General features: G+C 44.2%; 1 protein-coding gene across 1 annotated transcript in view; it reads right to left on the bottom strand.

The window, feature by feature from the left end:
- Nucleotides 1-15,862: 15,862 nt before the first annotated feature.
- Nucleotides 15,863-18,594, bottom strand: part of LOC138267388 (beta-1,4-galactosyltransferase 1-like) — a 167,564-nt gene continuing 164,832 nt past the window's right edge. The window contains exon 7 of the mRNA XM_069216291.1: nt 15,863-16,572. Coding sequence (XP_069072392.1) covers nt 16,434-16,572 — 139 coding nt within the window. The 3' untranslated portion in view covers nt 15,863-16,433. The remainder of the gene's footprint in view (nt 16,573-18,594) is intronic.

The raw sequence follows: 18,594 nt of genomic DNA, 5'->3' as shown, positions 1-18,594 counted from the left end.
GAACCTCAGTGGTTATGCTCTCTCTTTACTTTAAAATTTGTCACTAACAGGCTAGTGACTAAATTTACCAATTCACATTGGCATACTGGTACACCCATATAATTCCCTAGTATATGGTACTGAGGTACCCAGGGTATTGGGGTTCCAGGAGATCCCTATGGACTGCAGCATTTCTTTTGCCACGCATAGGGAGCTCTGGCAATTCTTACACAGGCCTGCCACTGCAGCCTGCGTGAAATAACGTCCACGTAATTCACAGCCATTTACCACTGCACTTAAGTAACTTATAAGTCACCTATATGTCTAACCTTCACCTGGTGAAGGTTGGGTGCAAAGTTACTTAGTGTGTGTGGGCACCCTGGCACTAGCCAAGGTGCCCCCACATCGTTCAGGGCAAATTCCCCGGACCTTGTGAGTGCGGGGACACCATTACACGCATGCACTATACATAGGTCACTACCTATGTATAGCGCCACAATGGTAACTCCGAACATGGCCATGTAACATGTCTAAGATCATGGAATTGTCACCCCAATACCATTCTGGTATTGGGGGGACGATTCCATGATCCCCCGGGTCTCTAGCACAGTACCCGGGTACTGCCAAACTGCCTTTCCAGGGTCTCCACTGCAGCTGCCAACCCCTCAGACAGGTTTCTGTCCTCCTGGGGTCCAGGCAGCCCTGGACCAGGAAGGCAGAACAAAGGATTTCCTCTGAGAGAGGGTGTTACACCCTCTCCCTTTGGAAATAGGTGTGAAGGCTGGGGAGGAGTAGCCTCCCCCAGCCTCTGGAAATGCTTTGATGGGCACAGATGGTGCCCATCTCTGCATAAGCCAGTCTACACCGGTTCAGGGATCCCCCAGCCCTGCTCCGGCGTGAAACTGGACAAAGGAAAGGAGAGTGACCACTCCCCTGACCTGCACCTCCCAGGGGAGGTGCCCAGAGCTCCTCCAGTGTGTCCCAGACCTCTGCCATCTTGGAAACAGAGGTGCTGGGGGCACACTGGACTGCTCTGAGTGGCCAGTGCCAGCAGGTGACATTAGAATCTCCTTCTGATAGGCTCTTACCTCTCTTGGTAGCCAATCCTCCTTCCTGGGTAGCCAAACCTCCTTTTCTGGCTATTTAGGGTCTCTGCTTTGGGGAATTCTTTAGATAGCTCATCAGAGTTCCTCTGCATCTCCCTCTTCACCTTCTACCAAAGGATCGACCGCTGACTGCTCAGGACGCCTGCAAAACCGCAACAAAGTAGCAAGACGACTACCAGCAACATTGTAGCGCCTCATCCTGCCGGCTTTCTCGACTGTTTCCAGGTGGTGCATGCTCTGGGGTAGCCTGCCTTCTCCCTGCACCAGAAGCTCAGAAGAAATCTCCTGTGGGTCGACTGAATCTTCCCCCTGCTAACACAGGCACCAAAATACTGCATCACTGGTCCTCTGGGTCCCCTCTCATCCTGACGAGCATGGTCCCTGGAACTCAGCAACTCTGTTCAAGTGACTCCCACAGTCCAGTGACTCTTCAGTCCAAGTTTGTTGGAGGTAAGTCCTTGCCTCTCCACGCTAGACTGCATTGCTGGGCACCGCGTGATTTGCAGCTGCTCTGGCTCCTGTGCACTCTTCCAGGATTTCCTTCGTGCACAGCCAAGCCTGGGTCCCCGACACCCCTTCCTGCAGTGCACAACCTTCTGAGTTGTCCTTTGGCATTGTGGGACTCCCTTTTGTGACTTTGCGTGGACTCCGGTTCACTTTCCTTCCAAGTGCCTGTTCAGGTACTTCTGTGGGTGCTGCCTGCTTCTGTGAGGGCTCCCTGAGTTGCTGGATGCCCCCTCTGTCTCCTCCTCCAAATGGCGACATCCTGGTCCTTCCTGGGCCACAGCAGCACCCAAAAACCTCTACCGTGACCCTTGTAGCTAGCAAGCTTGTTTGTGGTCTTTTGCATGGGAACACCTCTGCAAGCTTCATCGCGACGTAGGACATCCGTCTTCCAAAGGAGAAGTCCCTAGCTCTCTTCTGTCTTGCAGAACTCCAAGCTTCCATCCGGTGGCAGCATCCTTGCACCCTCAGCTGGCATTTCCTGGGCTCCTGCCTACTCTCGACACTGTCGCCACTATTGGACTTGGTCCCCTTGTCTTACAGGTACTCAGGTCCAGAAATCCACTGTTGTTGCATTGCTGGTGTTTGTTCTTCCTGCAGAATCCCCCTATCATGACTTCTGTGCTCTCTGGGGGTAGTAGGTGCACTTTACACCTACCTTTCAGGGTCTTGGGGTGGGCTATTTTTCTAACCCTCACTGTTTTCTTACAGTCCCAGCGACCCTCTACAAGCTCACATAGGTTTGGGGTCCATTCGTGGTTCGCATTCCACTTTTGGAGTATATGGTTTGTGTTGCCCCTATACCTATGTGCTCCTATGGCAATCTATTGTAATTCTACACTGTTTGCATTACTTTTCTTGCTGTTACTTACCTAATTTTGGTTTGTGTACAAATATCTTGTGTATATAACTTATCCTCATACTGAGGGTACTCACTGAGATACTTTTGGCTTATTGTCATAAAAATAAAGTACCTTTATTTTTAGTAACTCTGTGTATTGTGTTTTCTTATGATATTGTGCATATGACACCAGTGGTATAGTAGGAGCTTTACATTTCTCCTAGTTCAGCCTAAGCTGCTTTGCCATAGCTACCTTCTATCAGTCTAAGCTGCTAGAAACACCTCTTCTACACTAATAAGGGAAAACTGGACCTTGCACAAGGTGTAAGTACCTCTGGTACCCACTACAAGACATGCCAGCCTCCTACACACCCCCGCAAAAACAGGTAGTTTTGTATTTGATAATTTTGATTTGTCCAGATAGGGTTTTGGGGCATTTCCTTTTGAGTGCACTAGGCCTACCCCCACATGTGAGGTACCATTTTTATCGGGAGACTTGGGGGAACGCTGGGTGGAAGGAAATTTGTGGTTCCTCTCAGATTCCAGAACTTTCTGTCACCGAAATGTGAGGAAAAAGTGTTTTTTGGCTAATTATGAGGTTTGCAAAGGATTCTGGGCAACAGAACCTGGTGAGAGTCCCACAAGTCACCCCATCATGGATTCCCCTAGGTGTCTATTTTTCAGAAATGCACAGCTTTCGTAGGTTTCCCTAGGTGCCGGCTGAGCTAGAGGCCGAACTCCACAGCTAGGCACGTTGTAAAAAACAGCTGTTTTCTTAGTGAAAACGTGATGTGTCCACATTGTGTTTTGGGGCATTTCCTTTCGCGGGCGCTAGGCCTACCCCCACAAGGGAGGTACCATTTTTATCGGGAGACTTGGGGAAACGCTGGGTGGAAGGAAATTTGTGGCTGGTCTCAGATTCCAGAACTTTCTGTCACCGAAATGTGAAGAAAAAGTGTTTTTTTGGCCACATTTTGTAGTTTGCAAAAGATTCTGGGTAACAGAACCTGGTGAGAGCCCCACAAGTCACCCCATCTTGGATTCCCCTAGGTATCTAGTTTTTAAAAATGCACAGATGTGGTAGGTTTTCTTAGGTGCCTGCTGAGCCAGAGGCCAAAATCCACAGCTAGGCACTTTGCAAAAAACAAGTCAGATTTCAATGTAAAAATGTGAGGTGTCCCTGTTGCTGGCATTAGGCCTACCCATGCAAGTGAGGTACCATTTTTATTGGGAGACTTGGGGGAACACAGAATAGCAAAACAACTGTTATTGCCCCTTGTCTTTCTCTACATTTGTTCCTTCCAAATGTAAGACAGTGTGTAAAAAAGAAAAGTCTATTTGAGAAATGCCCTGTAATTCACATGCTAGTATGGGCACCCCGGAATTCGGAGATGTGCAAATAACCACTGCTTCTCAACACCTTATCTTGTGCCCATTTTGGAAATACAAAGGTTTTCTTGATACCTATTTTTCACTCTTTATATTTCAGCAAATGAATTGCTGTATACCCGGTGTAGAATGAAAACCCATTGGAAGGTGCAGCTCATTTATTGGCTCTGCGTACCTAGGGTTCTTGATGAACCTACAAGGCCTACATATCCCCGCAACCAGAAGAGTCCAGCAGACGTAACGGTATACTGCTTTAAAAAATCTGACATCGCAGGAAAAAGTTAGAGTAAAACGTGGAGAAAAATGGCTGTTTTTTTCACCTCAATTTCAATATTTATTTTATTTCAGCTGTTATTTTCTGTAGGAAACCCTTGTAGGATCTACACAAATTACCCCTTGCTGAATTCAGAATGTTGTTTTATTTTCTAAAATGTTTAGCTTCCTGGGAACCAGCATTGGTTTCACACCCATTTCTGTCACTAACTGGAAGGAGGCTGAATGCACAAAAAATTGTAAAAATGGGGTATGTCCCATTAAAATGCCAAAATTGTGTTGAAAAATTGGGTTTTCTCATTCAAGTCTGCCTGTTCCTGAAAACTGGGAAGATGGTGATTTTAGCACCACAAACTCTTTGTTGATGCCATTTTCAGGGAAAAAACACAAGCCGCCTTCTTCAGCCCTTTTTTCCCCATTTTTATGGGGGAAAAAAACGAAATGTTTGCTGTATTTTGGCTAATTTCTTGGTGTCCTTCAGGGGAACCCACAAAGTCTGCGTACCTCAAGAATCCCTAGGATGTTGTTAAAAAGGACGCAAATTTGGAGCATGTAGCTTATGTGGACAAAAAGTTATGAGTGCCTAAGCATGACCTGCCCCAAACAGCCAAAAAAAGGCTTGGCACCTGAGGGTGAAAAGGCCTGGCAGCGAAGGGGTTAAGGCCCTTGTTTTAAAAAAAATATTCCAGTAGGCCTACTAGCCCTTTATTTATAGGCAGGGCCACTGTAATTATGGGGCAGAAAGGACCAAAATATGCAGCATAGTTGAACAATTAATGTGGCAAAAAAGTCCAGTTATACATTCACAATGCCAATAGCTCCAACCCAAGTAAATGTGAGACCTATTGCATTGTAAACGCTTGTTTCACTCAGGTTCTTCTCCAGTTTGTGAACTCCCCTCAGAAACAGGAAATGATGTCCAGGGACAGGAAGTAGTCTCTACATATCCAGTGGAGCAGAAACAAACAGTCTTTTCCTGCTAGTTGAAAGCACAAAAACAAACACAACCTTTTATTTCGTGTCTTTATTATTTAGAGTTGCCCACAAGGCTATACTCCTGGTCTCATGTGATGGAATTTTCTGTTTCAAAGGGAAAAGGAAATTCCCGAAATTTATTTCATTGAAAGAAAGCAAAATACACAAAAAGGGAAAAGTAAGCTATATGAAAATGCTTTGAATTAATACATTGAACAGATTGTAAATAATATAAATTGCGTTTTAATTTTGCTAATAGCTTAGGTTTATGGCATTCATGTTCCTTCAGTAGCACGTTTTCTGCTCCAATAGCCAAGTTCAGGATTATTACCATCCAAGTGGAAAAGCAATCTGCTTTCCCAGTACAATGCATTACTTCGCTTGATTGTGCCAAGGAATGCTCTGATGCATTGTTTAGTCTAAGTGCCTAGAGTTATTACACCCGTAATTGTTGAGAATTTCTTGTTTAGATTGCTGAAAGCTGAGAAAGGGCCATTCAGTTTCTGGTTGAAATGTCAGCTGCAGCAGGGCACAAAGAGCCTTGGCCAACATAACTGGAGGCCTCGATACTGAAAGCTTGTTACAACCGAGCACAGCTCAGTAGCATGCAGGAAAAGACTCTAAAAAGGTTGTTTAAAGAAAAATCCATTGCAAGTGATCAAAAGCATTTTGCGGTTTGATGGCCAGATTGTAGAGGGTTTCCCCAACCATATTTTTTAGAAAGTATCAAAGTTAGGAATATTCAAGGTTGGAGGCTGAAACCCAGACTGGGTCACGTGTCAAGCATTTTTAAATGCATAAAGCCCAGCAGAGACAATAGGAAGGAGTTTGTAGTGGGAAATACTTGTATTTTCTGTGCTAAAAGCGACCTGACTGTCACCCTTTGTATTCTGTGCGACAATCAACAGCGAGAGAAAGAAATTGCTACGCCAACATTTCGAGAAAACATAGCAGCCGTCATGTACCATGGTTGCTGGTATACATTATGAATTGTACTGGCTACTTATGCCATGGTGTAGCTAGGGGTTGAGCTATTGTAAGGATTATATAGGCTGGGAACGGAGTTTGTGTTAGAACTTGAGGTTTGGGATGTCGGCTTGATCTTTAAGAGCACTGCACTTTTCAATAGTTTGTACATGATTTAATATCAATTTAAACAAGCATTTGCAATGCAATAGGTCTCTCATATTTCAAACAAGTTAATTGTCATCTTTTGACAACAGAGAAAAAACAAAAGCATGAGTGGAAACTTAGAAAAGACGACTTAATAAAATAAAGTTAGATTTAAAAAATAAAAAACTTTGCAATTTTGTTTGGCCTGCTGGGCACGTTTTTGCCAGTCACAAGCCTTCTGTTTGCGGGTTACGGGAAGTTAGAATGAAATAGTACCTCGATCACATCGGGAGCAGAGGACGGGCACTAATTGAGTTGAAATTCATTGAGCCTGTGACGTTGTACATCATTACAGGTCCCCGACACACCCTCTCAGTTTCCAGCAATTAGGTATTCTCTTTTTTAGAGCTATCTTAATATCTACAAACGTAGTGTAAGGAAATGTCTCTTTTTCCATGTTCACTCTCCACATATTTGGTTTGATGCTGCTGGGTTTTGGACTGAGAGTGCACTGAGGCCTGCTAACCAGACCTCAGTGCCAGTGTTCTGACCCCATATACATTGCATGTCGAACTGGATACACCCAACTGTCAAGGACTGACAATTATAAGTCCCTAGAATATGGTACCTTGGTCATGTAAGACTGAGTGTCCACTCACGGTTGCAGCACAGTTTGTGCCACCCTGTGTGGGACAAAGTACAAAATGGCTCCCAGCCGGCCTCTGCAAACTAGAAGGGCAGAGTTTCACTTCCAGTTTGACTTTGCCATGTACATCAATGGCAAAGCCACCCTATCCCTTGGCATTATATAAGTTTCCCATAAGGAAGGCCTACAGAGCCCTATGGCAGGGAGTGTATTTTGTTAAGTAGGACATATGTTTTTAATATTCCTTAACAGCAACACTTCCAAATTGTTGTTTTGCTGTGGATAAAGATAGTAGCCCAGTGACTACCACAGGGGTACCAGTTGGCACCCCAACCCCGCTAACTCCTGAATGGGACTATCTAATTGGCTCATGTAAGGTATCAAATTAACTGTGGTATTAAATCTGATCAGAGGCCCACGTCGAATTTAATACAACAATTCAAGTTTAGCAACCTTTAGAAAGTTGCCACTCTGTTCTCCAGCTAGCCCAGCGGCCTCAAAAAAGGCCCTGAAACACAGACAGCTTTCTGACCGCCTGGGGAGGTGTGTGAGTGACTCCCCAGACCAGGAACAAAGGCAGTTGCTGAAGGGTGAGGTGTTATCTCCTCTCCCAGGATGAACACTCAGGGTGTTAGCCCTTAAGGCAATCTTCAAATGTGAAGCCGCCTTTGTGAGAGGAGTAGCACAAACACCTCTGAGCAGGATGCCTTTCCTGCAGAAAAAGTAAAGACCGGGTGAAGGAGGGAAAACACACCCCAAACTGGTTTTGCGGTGTAGTGTAGTCATTTTTAATATAGCTTCATGCACGTTAGATTAACATACTAGGCCGCTGTGCACTTTGCCCTAGATACATTTTATTCAGCCTCGCACTGTTATTTTACACTAACCAGTTTTACGGTCTTGTTTTAATTTTCCTCTATCACACTATTTAGCTTATTTCAGCACTGTGTTCCCAAATACTGCATTCTTGATCGCCCTGTGCTTCAGTCAAGGCTACAGTCTGGTACATTGACGGTAAACGTGGTAGAAGTTTAGTCTCTGGTATTCGTAGAAAATACACATCGTAACGCAGGGACATTTTCTTAGAATATCTGCGTGTTAGTTATAAAAACACTTTCTAGTCCTAGTACACGTCAGGAGGGAGATTCCGACCAGAAACCTACAACTAGATGCTGACTGCCCCGTTGAAGATGCAGATGCAGATGACAGGCCTTTGCTCAGGTATGAGGGTTGATGTCCTCCCGGGGGAACCTGAAAGGCAGGCTTAGAGCTTCACATGCTGTGCTCGAAATAGAACTTAGAGACAACATAATCTAGTTGCACTATGATAGCCTTATTCTTGTGCTTCACTCTCATTGTTACTATTTTAATCCTACTGTGTTGTGTAGTTCTGGTTATTGCAGCTCACGCTTTGCTATCTAAAATGCAGTCATTTTATTAAACCAATCTTTAAAACTTAAACTGCCTTTGTAATTTCTATATGAGACTGCACTGTGTATGAGAGAACCAGTTGTGACCTGAGTGACCACGACTTCCCTGGGAAGTACTAAGATGTCATGCGCTCGGCTGCCCAATTGTCTCTTCCCTTTGGGAGAGATGAGGCACTGCTAGTTAGCCGGAGCAAAACCCGGATTTAGAGTGACAAGGGTCCTTCAGCGTGGGTCAGACCTAGTCCCCCACACTGCAAACGACCTTGCCGCTCAAAATCCAGTAGTCTCAATAGGATAATGAGAGCCTACGCGACAGCGATGGACGTGGATCCCTATGGTAGCCACACCTCTAGGGTGGGCTACTAAGCTCCTACCAAGCAAGGAAGGGTTGTGCCAGCTTGAAATGAAAAAAATATGGCACTCCGGGATAGCTAGATACCACACATTACAGGAGCGAAGGGCCATATGTACAAACACTTTTTTCCCATAGACACAGAATGGGTAAAAACCTTTGCTACATCTGGCCCTTAGTCACCAGGTAGGAGGCGACCAAGTAGTCCATTGGCTAGTGACCGTGTGGTCCCACGGTGGCACTTTCCTGGAATAAATAAGGCCCCTCTGGCCCTCATACTACAATGGAATCAGAGAAAGGACCGAAGCAGTACTGCTCTTGAACCCACACAAAGAGAGGACTGCACCTTGGCTAGCAAAGTTTGGACTGTGTCTGCGGCTCCTGGCTGGGGGAATAGTTGATTTCAAAGCCCCAGCCTACAGCAGTGGCTCAAATGATCAGTTGCAATGGCACAAGAGCTGAAGAGGTCCAGAACGAGAAGTAGGTAACCACTGCAGACATTTTGTCGCAACCAGTCACCCAAAAGGACAAATCTGAGATAGCTAGTACTCCCAGGTCAAGCAGACTTGGGTGCAACTTTTGGCTAAGTCCAGATTAGTTGCACCCAAGGGACACTAGCCACTAGATAAGGATTTCATCACAACCATGGTGCGGACTGACCAGTAGTCCAGCACTGGCTGGCCTGCTACTGTAATATAGTGGACTTCGAGCAACCCCAATTTCTGTGGTCAAGTTTGCCCCACTTCACCTGTGGCCCAAGGAGCACACACAAAGACATCCCAGTTCACTGCACCACAACTGTAGCATCCTTTAAGTAAGTTTTGCCTGCATCCCTCAGCATACCCATTCTGTGACACTATCAGCTCCCACGCCCTCACCTCCACAGACTACCTACTCCCTGGTGACCTTAACTTTCTCCTGGAAAGCACCCACAACTGCAACTCCCCTGCCCTGCTGGACAACCTTGCAAACCTCTGCCTCAAGCAACTGGTCACCTCACCCACCCACTAACCGGGACACGCGATTGACGCCATCTTCACCTCCAGCAGCCACATCGCCTTCACTCACACCACCGAACTCCACTGGACTGACCACCACTGAGTCCATTTCTCCTTCCTGAAACCCCCCCCACCAACCACCAACAACATCCTACTCCCTACCGAGAGTGGAACAAGATCTCCAAAGAACAACTAATCTCCAACCTTGCACAAGCCCCACCTCCCAGTACCAACGACACCAACGCCACCGCCCTCAACCTCACACGATGGCTAGAAACCTGCATAGACTCCCTCGCCCTATTCAAAATAAACAACAACACCCGCACCATCAAGACTGCCCTCTGGTTCACCACAGAACTTCAGTCCTCCAAACGAGAATGCCAAAAAATTGAGAAAGCCTGGCGCCAAGAACCCTCAATGAGCAACTTCTCCGCCCTCAAATCAGCCATGCGCAAACATCACCAACTCATCCGGACCACCAAACAATCCTTCTACAAAGAATGCATAGACAACAACACACACAGCAGCAAGCAACTTTTTGCCATCATCAAAGAACTCACCAAACCTAAATCCTGCACCATCGACCCTCCACACTCCCAAGACCTCTTCAACTCCCTCTCCAACTACTTCCACCGCAAGATCGCAGACATACACGACAGCTACACATAGTCATCACCAACCATTACCACCACCGACACAGCCAACACCACAGCACCCTGCCGCACCATCACCTGGACCCCAACCGATGAAGAAATATGCAAAACCATGAGCTACATCCACTCAGCCTCCCCTATAGACCCTTGCCCCCACCACATCTTCAAGAAGGCCAGCCACATCATCGCTCCCCAGCTCCGGGCCATCATCAACAGTTCCTTCGAGACTGCAAACTTCCCAGATATTTGGAAGCACGCCGAAGTCAACGCTCTTCTCAAAAATCCTAAAGCAGACCCTGAAGACCTCACAAACTACTGACCCATCTCTCTACTCCTTCCCCGCAAAGGTCATAGAGAAGATAGTAAACATACAACTGTCTCGCTTCCTAGAAGACAACAACATTCTCAACGTCTCCCAGTCTGGATTCCGCTAAAACCACAGCACCGAGACTGCCCTCATCGCCTGTACAGACGACATCAGTACCAGACTGGACAAGGGCAAGACAGTCGCCCTCATCCTCCTAGACCTCTCCACAGCTTTTGACACAGTATGCCACCAAACCCTCCGCGCACGCCTCTTCAACACCGGAATTCACCACAGAGCCCTGGACTGGCTCACCTCCTTCCTCTCCGAAAGAACCCAAAGAGTTTGCCTCCCTCTTTTCCGGTCTACAGCCACCAAGACCATCTGTGGGGTCCCCCAAGGATCCTCCCTCAGCCCCACCCTTTTCAATATCTACATGGCTCCTCTCGCCAACATCATCCGCCCCCACCGCCTCACCATCATTTCATACGCTGACGACACCCAGCTCATCATCTCCCTTACAAGGAACCCATCTACCGCCAAGAATAACCTACACGCCGGACTCCTCGCCATCGCTAACTGGATGACAGGATGACAGCAAGCCACCTCAAATTGAACTCAGAAAAAAACGAGATCATCATCTTCAGCCCCAACAAAATAGCATGGAATGACTCTTGGTGGCCCACCACCTTTGGAACACCCCCAACACCCACCACCCACACACGCAATCCTGGCATCATACTGGACTCATCGCTCTCCATGACTCAGCAAATCAACGCCATATCATCCACCTGCTTCAACACCCTTTGCATGCAACGCAAGACTTTCAAATGGATTCCTTTAGAAACAAGAATAACGGCCACTCACGCCCTTATAAGCAGCAGACTGGACTACGGCAATGCCCTCTACACAGGGACCACAGCCAAGCTTTAGAGAAAACTCCAGCGAATCCAGAACGCAGCCGCACTTCTCATCCTCATCCTCAACCTCCACCACCACCAACACATCTCCGCCCACCTCAGACCCCTGCACTGGCTGCCCATCAACAAAAGGATAATTTCAAAAATCCTTGTCCACGCTCACAAAGCCCTCCACGACACCGGACCGTCCTACCTCAACAAACGAGTCAACTTCCACAAACCAACTCGACAGCTCTGCTCTGCCGACCTCGCCCTCGCTACAGTCCCCCGCATTCAACGCTCTACCTCTGGCGGCAGATCCTTCTCCCACCTCGCTGCCAAGACCTGGAACTCCCTCCCCACCAACCTACGCAAGATCCAGGACCTCCTAACCTTCAGAAAGCGCCTCAAAACATGGCTCTTCGAGCAGTAAAGCACCCTGAGACCCTACCAGGTGAGTAGTGCGCTTAAGAAATTTGTTTGATTAATTGATTTATCAGGACCACTCAGAGATGGTCTATGGCAGTTGTCCTGTAAGGTTTAGCTCTTGCCTTAAAAACAATCTAATGGCCAGGTGACTGTTGAGAGTCCACTGTGGCCCCCTAGACCTCTGCCCGGCTGGAATTGGTCACCTAACCTGGGCCAGAGTAGTCAAACTGTTTCAAACATTTCCTTAGGTTTTGTTGACCAATGTGGTTGCAGTTAAGTTACAATATGTTCTAAAATCTGTATCTCCAGAACCCTCCAGTGGGTTTTGTTCACAAGTGTCTTTTAAAATTCCTAAAAATATAATCTAATTCTATAAAATGGGTGAATTCTTTCTTTTGTGTGTTGTGACCTTCTGAATTCTTTGGTGTTGTTAAATGGTTTACACCTAGCCCCTTTGCTAAGTCTTACTGCTGGCAGCCACAGCTACCCAGGGTTGAGCTTAAGTAAACAAGCCAGACTGGACCCAAGACAGTATTTGCGAGTGTACTGCACAATAGAGGCCCACAGCCATAGGATATAGCACACCCAGGTATTCACAGATTCCCAAAAACAACCTTATTCTAGAAGCAGATGGAGTTTTTCGGATAAGTTGTGAGGTATAAAAACAGGAGGCAATTATAGTATTCCCATCTTTCCCTGTATGACCAAATTGTGTGATTCTGGGTAAATAAATTGGTTTTGAGCCTCATTTTCCTTATTGGCTAATATTATAATATACGTGCTAGAATTCAATCTAACTTCCATTGCTCAGTGCCATTTAAAACTGGGTGTGAACACTAAGGCCCTGATTTATGAAAAGTTAGCGCCACCTTTGCATAATTTTTTGACGCAAAAGCAGCGCAAACTTACAAAATAGTTATTTTTTAAGTTTACGCCGCTTTTGCGTAAAAAAGTGACGCAAAGGCGGTGGTAACTTTTCATAAATCACGCCCTTAGTATGTGAGCATGTGGCCTTTCTGTTAACTCTTAATCCCTGTACTGTGACCCCATGTCCAGTGAGTTGTGTACACCATATGGGTATCTATTTACACTGAGCGCCACGCCCTCTAGTGGAGCACACGTAGAACGGAATCGTATTCGCATCATTACCACAATTGATCTCAGTGAACGGAAAGTTGTTTCAATGCATTAGAAAGACTAATACTTTCTCCCACTTAATTCCTCCTTGTACCGAAATCTTTACACTTATTGTTGCAGTGCTTCCAGTATTTCGCAGCACCTTTGCCACACCGAGTTTGTATTAAAAATATATAATAATGCAGTTTTCAAGAAATACTTTTTATTGATCGAAATTGCACTCGAGGGATTTTATTTACAAACTTTACAAATGCACACATTGCACATAGTTTTTAAATACACACAGAAAATAGTTTATTCAGTTTTATAAAAATATAACATAAAATGGGGACAATACTAAAATAAAGAGACATTTTTGCAGTGGAAAATTTGGGTTTCTTCAGCATTTTTGAAAAGCAAAATATTTTGAGACTTGGAGGACAGAGATGATGCTTTAAAAATGATTTTGAATTATACTAGTTGCAAAGATTCTTTTTCCAAATACCTGGGAACAAACTTTTACCAGAGTTCATACAGTGATATTGGACTAGCTCTACTGCAAATTCTGTTGAAAACATTGGAAGGCTGTCAATTTAAAACCAATTCTAAGTTAATCCACTGTAAACGTTTTAGAACTAAAGGTGAAGTCTTTTTTTCAGCAGAATTAAAAGTAATTTAGAATTTTTCCAGTTACAAACCATTTCTATTAGCACATCATCTAAGCTTTTCATATGTATTGGTAAATTATGGCTACACAATGATATCTGAATTGTGCTAATTCTTGAATTTCTACTTGTGTCGCCTAGTCACAAATATTTCACTCACTTATTTGTGATGGTACATCATTTAAAAAATGTTCTTTCAGTTTCACTGTTTCTTGGTGAGAGCTGGAGAAGACCATGAACGCTGTTAAGCATAAAATAAATTAAGATAGGATGAACATGAAAACATAAGCATAGAATTAAGACAAGTACAAATGTTACGAGGCAGAGAAAGTTGGAAGACGAGACCTATCGCTCTTCCTCCACCTTAATCTTTGAGGTTTCCTAAGTTTGGGAGGCCAAGAAAGAGTAAAGTGCAATAACCAACACAAGAAAAGATATGTTTAGTAAATAGTATTTTAGCAGCAGAAAGGAGGTTGCAGGTGTAATTGTCTGAAACTACATAGTTGGCAATGGCGGTTGCAAGATGCAGTAGAGCAAAAGTGGAACCAAAAGGAAAACCTTGGCTATGATCCACCAAAGATGGCGCAAGTGTTGCAGGGAAAACAATGCATCGAGGGGGCAGATGCGCCCAAGGCGGAGATGAAGTGCGACTAGGAGTTTGGTCTTGGTGGGGCGAAGGGGTGTAGGTGTAGACAATAGAAAGCCCACCATATTCTTAAAGCGGAGAGATCAAAGGATATACCATCATGGAGGCTAAGAGAGAGATGAAAAAAAGACCAGGAAAAGGTCTACAGAGAAGAGAGAATCCAGGTCAAAAAAAGATGATGGGTGCAAGAGGGCCTGTTTTATGAAGGAGCAAGAAGTCCCATAAAGCACAGAGAGTCTAGCTGAAGACCCATCACCTCTAGAGGCAGCAAATAGAAATAGGTTGTTGGTGGGATGCAAAATAGCAGTTCTCACAATGTCACAAATTCTTGCATTATCCACCGACGAGTAGTATGGACGGAATGATTGAGGGAACTAGCAGAGTTTAGAGAGAGACACCATAGTGGAGGGGTAGTGGTGAGAAGATTGACTGACCATGATACCAAGAGGACCAAGAAAGTTCATCCAGACATATCAACTCACCCAGTAGTGGAGTGGAGTATGCGATGAATGAGATGAGAGGAGGCTTGTCAGGAAAAAGGCTTTTTATTGGGATTGGAAACAAAATCTGACCTGCTGTGTGCACAGGGGAGTAATCGGATTGACAATAAGACACCGGAGAATTTAGTTTGAGGTAAGAGATCTGGAAGTAGGCAATTGCTTGCGATTAGGTATAAATGACAATCGAGACACCTCTCAGATGTTATGACCTAATTCAATTTGAGGCTTGAGCTTCAGATGTTTATTCATATATTTTTAATGTACACGCCTGTGGAGCACACAAGGAACGTGGACACTCGCCAAACTGCTTTCACACAGCTAGGCAGGAGTGACCCTTTAACAAAACATAAGGTTTGACATTTTATGAAATTACCTTCAATGGTGTCTGATTTTACTTTTTACCCAAAATATTTAGGAATGTGTGATGTAAAATAGTTTGACCGTGTTTTTTCAATGTATTTTGGCAGCGTAAGAAAACCATCTAAGCCACTGACCGTGATGAGCGAGGCCTATAATTTGCCCATAGGGTTCAAGAAGCGTCTCCTTTTAATTTTTGGTGCGGCCTAGTAATTACATCTAAATTTGCTGTGCAATTTAAGTCTCCTATAATCAAACCTTAGGTGGCCTAGATATACAAATCTAATAGCACAGTACATAGACACAACACCCTCAGGCACAATCACCTAGCACAAATCCCCTCGGATCTTTTTGCATTTTATTTATTTAAGGAATACATTCTTCTTGAGAAAATTGACATTGCTTTTTGGTCTTTGGTTTATACCGCTTAATGCCCAAAACCCCCCAACAGTGCCTTGTCAGAGAGCTGATCTCTTGTTGGAATTATTTCCGACTTTTTATTCATAAAGTGAATATTACAACAGTACATTGTTGACAAAAGCATATAACATCCCAAATCTCGAAGCACTCACACAGATATGTTTATACTACACTGAAATAAATACAATTGATTCAAGTATCCCTGAAAAATATTAAAGTTACTGAAACCTTCTGAAATTACACAAAGACCCCTTAAAATTGATTTAAAAAAAAAAAAAAAAAAAAAAAAAAAAAATGAAGATTGGAATTAGTAGAAAATCACACATTTAACCTCTCTGTTAGGGCAACCCTTACATTTCCGGTGGACTGTTCGAATATCTGGTCTCAAACAAAATTAGTCCGATTACGTTCCATGCTCATCAAAGGGCACTCGTTTTTAATTTTTTTGTGGGAGCAATTTTATCTCTAAGTGTTTAGACCTTCAGACTAGCAAGCAAAGATTTTGGAGCAATGTTGCTAGGTCGTGACTCTGAAACAATCACAGAATCCAGAGTTGCACTCCAAGCTTCAACGCTTGAAGAAGTCAAGTTGTGTGATGGTGTGCAAGTCATTCCCTTGTTAGAGTGCAGCCATGACTGGCCAGCTCTATAAAAGCTCAGAAACACATGCGCTTCGCCACGCTTCGCATTGAAGTCCTCTCCAATTGACCATTTACTATTTCTTGCCATGGCTCCGCCCCTGAATTGGGTCCATCGGATACGTGTAAAATAAAATGGCGATCGTCTGCACGCATTAAAGGCAAGGAGTGGTGAGGATAACATGGTCAGTGTAGTCCGGCTCAAATCTCCTCTGGCTTTCCAATGTCCACACAAATCCTGGTGTACAAATGATGCCTTGTGATGTTAACAACTTTATACTGGAGGCTGTTCAGACCATCCTGTTTCATGTTGGCTCGGGCATATTGCATGAGGACGACACTACGCAGAAACAGAAAGAAGGTTGAAAAAGCACAATAAGTCACAAGATGATTGCAGCACTATTAATATGCATTTCTTTATAGCATTACGGAGCATGGTTTTAGGAGGTATGAAAAATAAAGATGCAATAAGTTGACAATTATCTAAACATCTGATGAAATTCAGTACATTTGTGGGTCTCCAAATGATTGGCTCAGAAAACAAAAAAATAGGAGAAGCCTAAAATAGGGTAGAGCGCAGATGCAAACACTTGCCTGAAAATTATGATTTCTTTTAGGTTTTTTTTCCGAGTCTGCAATAATCCTAAAATCTCTTAGACCTGCAGTAAGTCTTCATGAATATTACAATGGTCCTAACTTCTGTCTAGATTCCGTAATGATCTTAAGTTCATTGTAGAGTCCACAAGCATCCTAAGTTATTTCTTGGGCCTCTTTTCTTGATTTATTCCTACCTGGGCCTACAACAGTCTGAGGTTCCACGAGGCAGCCTCCATTGATCTTAAATTCCATCTTGCACCTGCATTAATCTTACATTTTTGCCAGAGTCTTTAATGATCTGAAGTTTTTACAGAGGCCAAACGAGATCTTAAGTTCTTTCATGAGCTTCTCAATCTTAAGTTATTTCCAGAGACAGTAATGATTTTAAGTTCTTACCAGAAGTAGCAATGGTTACAAATTCTACATTAGTCTCTAACAAATTCCTGTTTTCTACTGGATCCTTTTCTGTGCCTTCAGTAATAGCATATTCTTACTTGAACATGCAATGATCACAATTTCTTTCATTCTCCTGCAATATTAGATTCCTGAAATGAGGCTCCTGTGATCCAAAGTTCTCTTCTGAGTGTACAATGAACCTGCTCGGTCTTTATTTTACTGATCTGGCCAAGATCTTGTGCTTGGGATGTCCACATTCATAACCCCTAAATCACTGTTCCTGCTGGAGATGCTGGAGTTCCCTACCCATAGTTTGTAACTAACTGCAGATGCTCAAAACGTTTCATCATTTCTCTGTTCGGTGGTTTTGTTTGTCTTGTAAGTGAACACCTTCTCTCGTTGCATCTCATTGGCCAGGCGCTCTCACTGGATGAAGTCTAACTGATTTTCAAACTTCCAATTTTACCATTCATTTTTCTTGCTGCTTTCACCCTTTGTGGACTTTTATTCAACTTTTCTACATATATGTTTCCTGCTATTTTTCTATATTTGGAGAAATTCCTCTTATTTTGAACACGGCAACTTTCATATCAATGCTGTATGTTTTCCCCTATGACATTTACAACCACTTGTACCTGTTCTCCTACTTTATTTTTACTTGCGTTTGGTGTTTTCATTGAAGTTCTTAGTTTGTTGCAGTTTTTGTACTTTTGCTAAGAGTTGCCTAGACATCTGTGTCATGTTACTGAAGGCGATTCAAAGGCATCCTCATGAAATCCTGCCTACCTGTGTGCCCTGGACTGCAGGGCACACCCGTACAGAACAGTGTCTCCACCATCTTGGGACTGGTCCATAATGCATTACTGTAAGTCTGTGACCTGCAATATGTGTATTTAGCAGAAGAGGAAGACGCAACATTCACTTTTCCATCCAATCTGTTCAATTATAACACATTGTTTCATCCCACCTTCAAAGCCCAACACCAAACTTTACAAACCATAGGCTAGCCTGCAGTAGGGCCACGCGCATGGATTACTAAGGGCCTGATTACAACTTTGGAGGAGGTGTTAATCCGTCCCAAATGTGACGGATATACCACCAGCCGTATTACGAGTTCCATAGGATATAATGGACTCTTAATACGGCTGATGGTATATCCGTCACTTTGCCGTCACTTTTGGGACTGGTTAACACCTCCTCCAAAGTTGTAATCAGGCCCTATGTCTGCTATGTATAAACATTTGTAATGGAGTTAGTTGTTTGTCTGTTTCTCAGTTGTATACATCTCACCTTCACTGTGCACCTCACTTGCTGAGCGCCCCTTTTTAACTGTGGATTACCACGTTTTAAGGTTGCATGACTGTTACCA

Source organism: Pleurodeles waltl, chromosome 12 (assembly GCF_031143425.1).
Source record: "Pleurodeles waltl isolate 20211129_DDA chromosome 12, aPleWal1.hap1.20221129, whole genome shotgun sequence".
Taxonomy (NCBI): domain Eukaryota; kingdom Metazoa; phylum Chordata; class Amphibia; order Caudata; family Salamandridae; genus Pleurodeles; species Pleurodeles waltl.
This window is presented reverse-complemented; position numbering and strand designations above follow the sequence as displayed.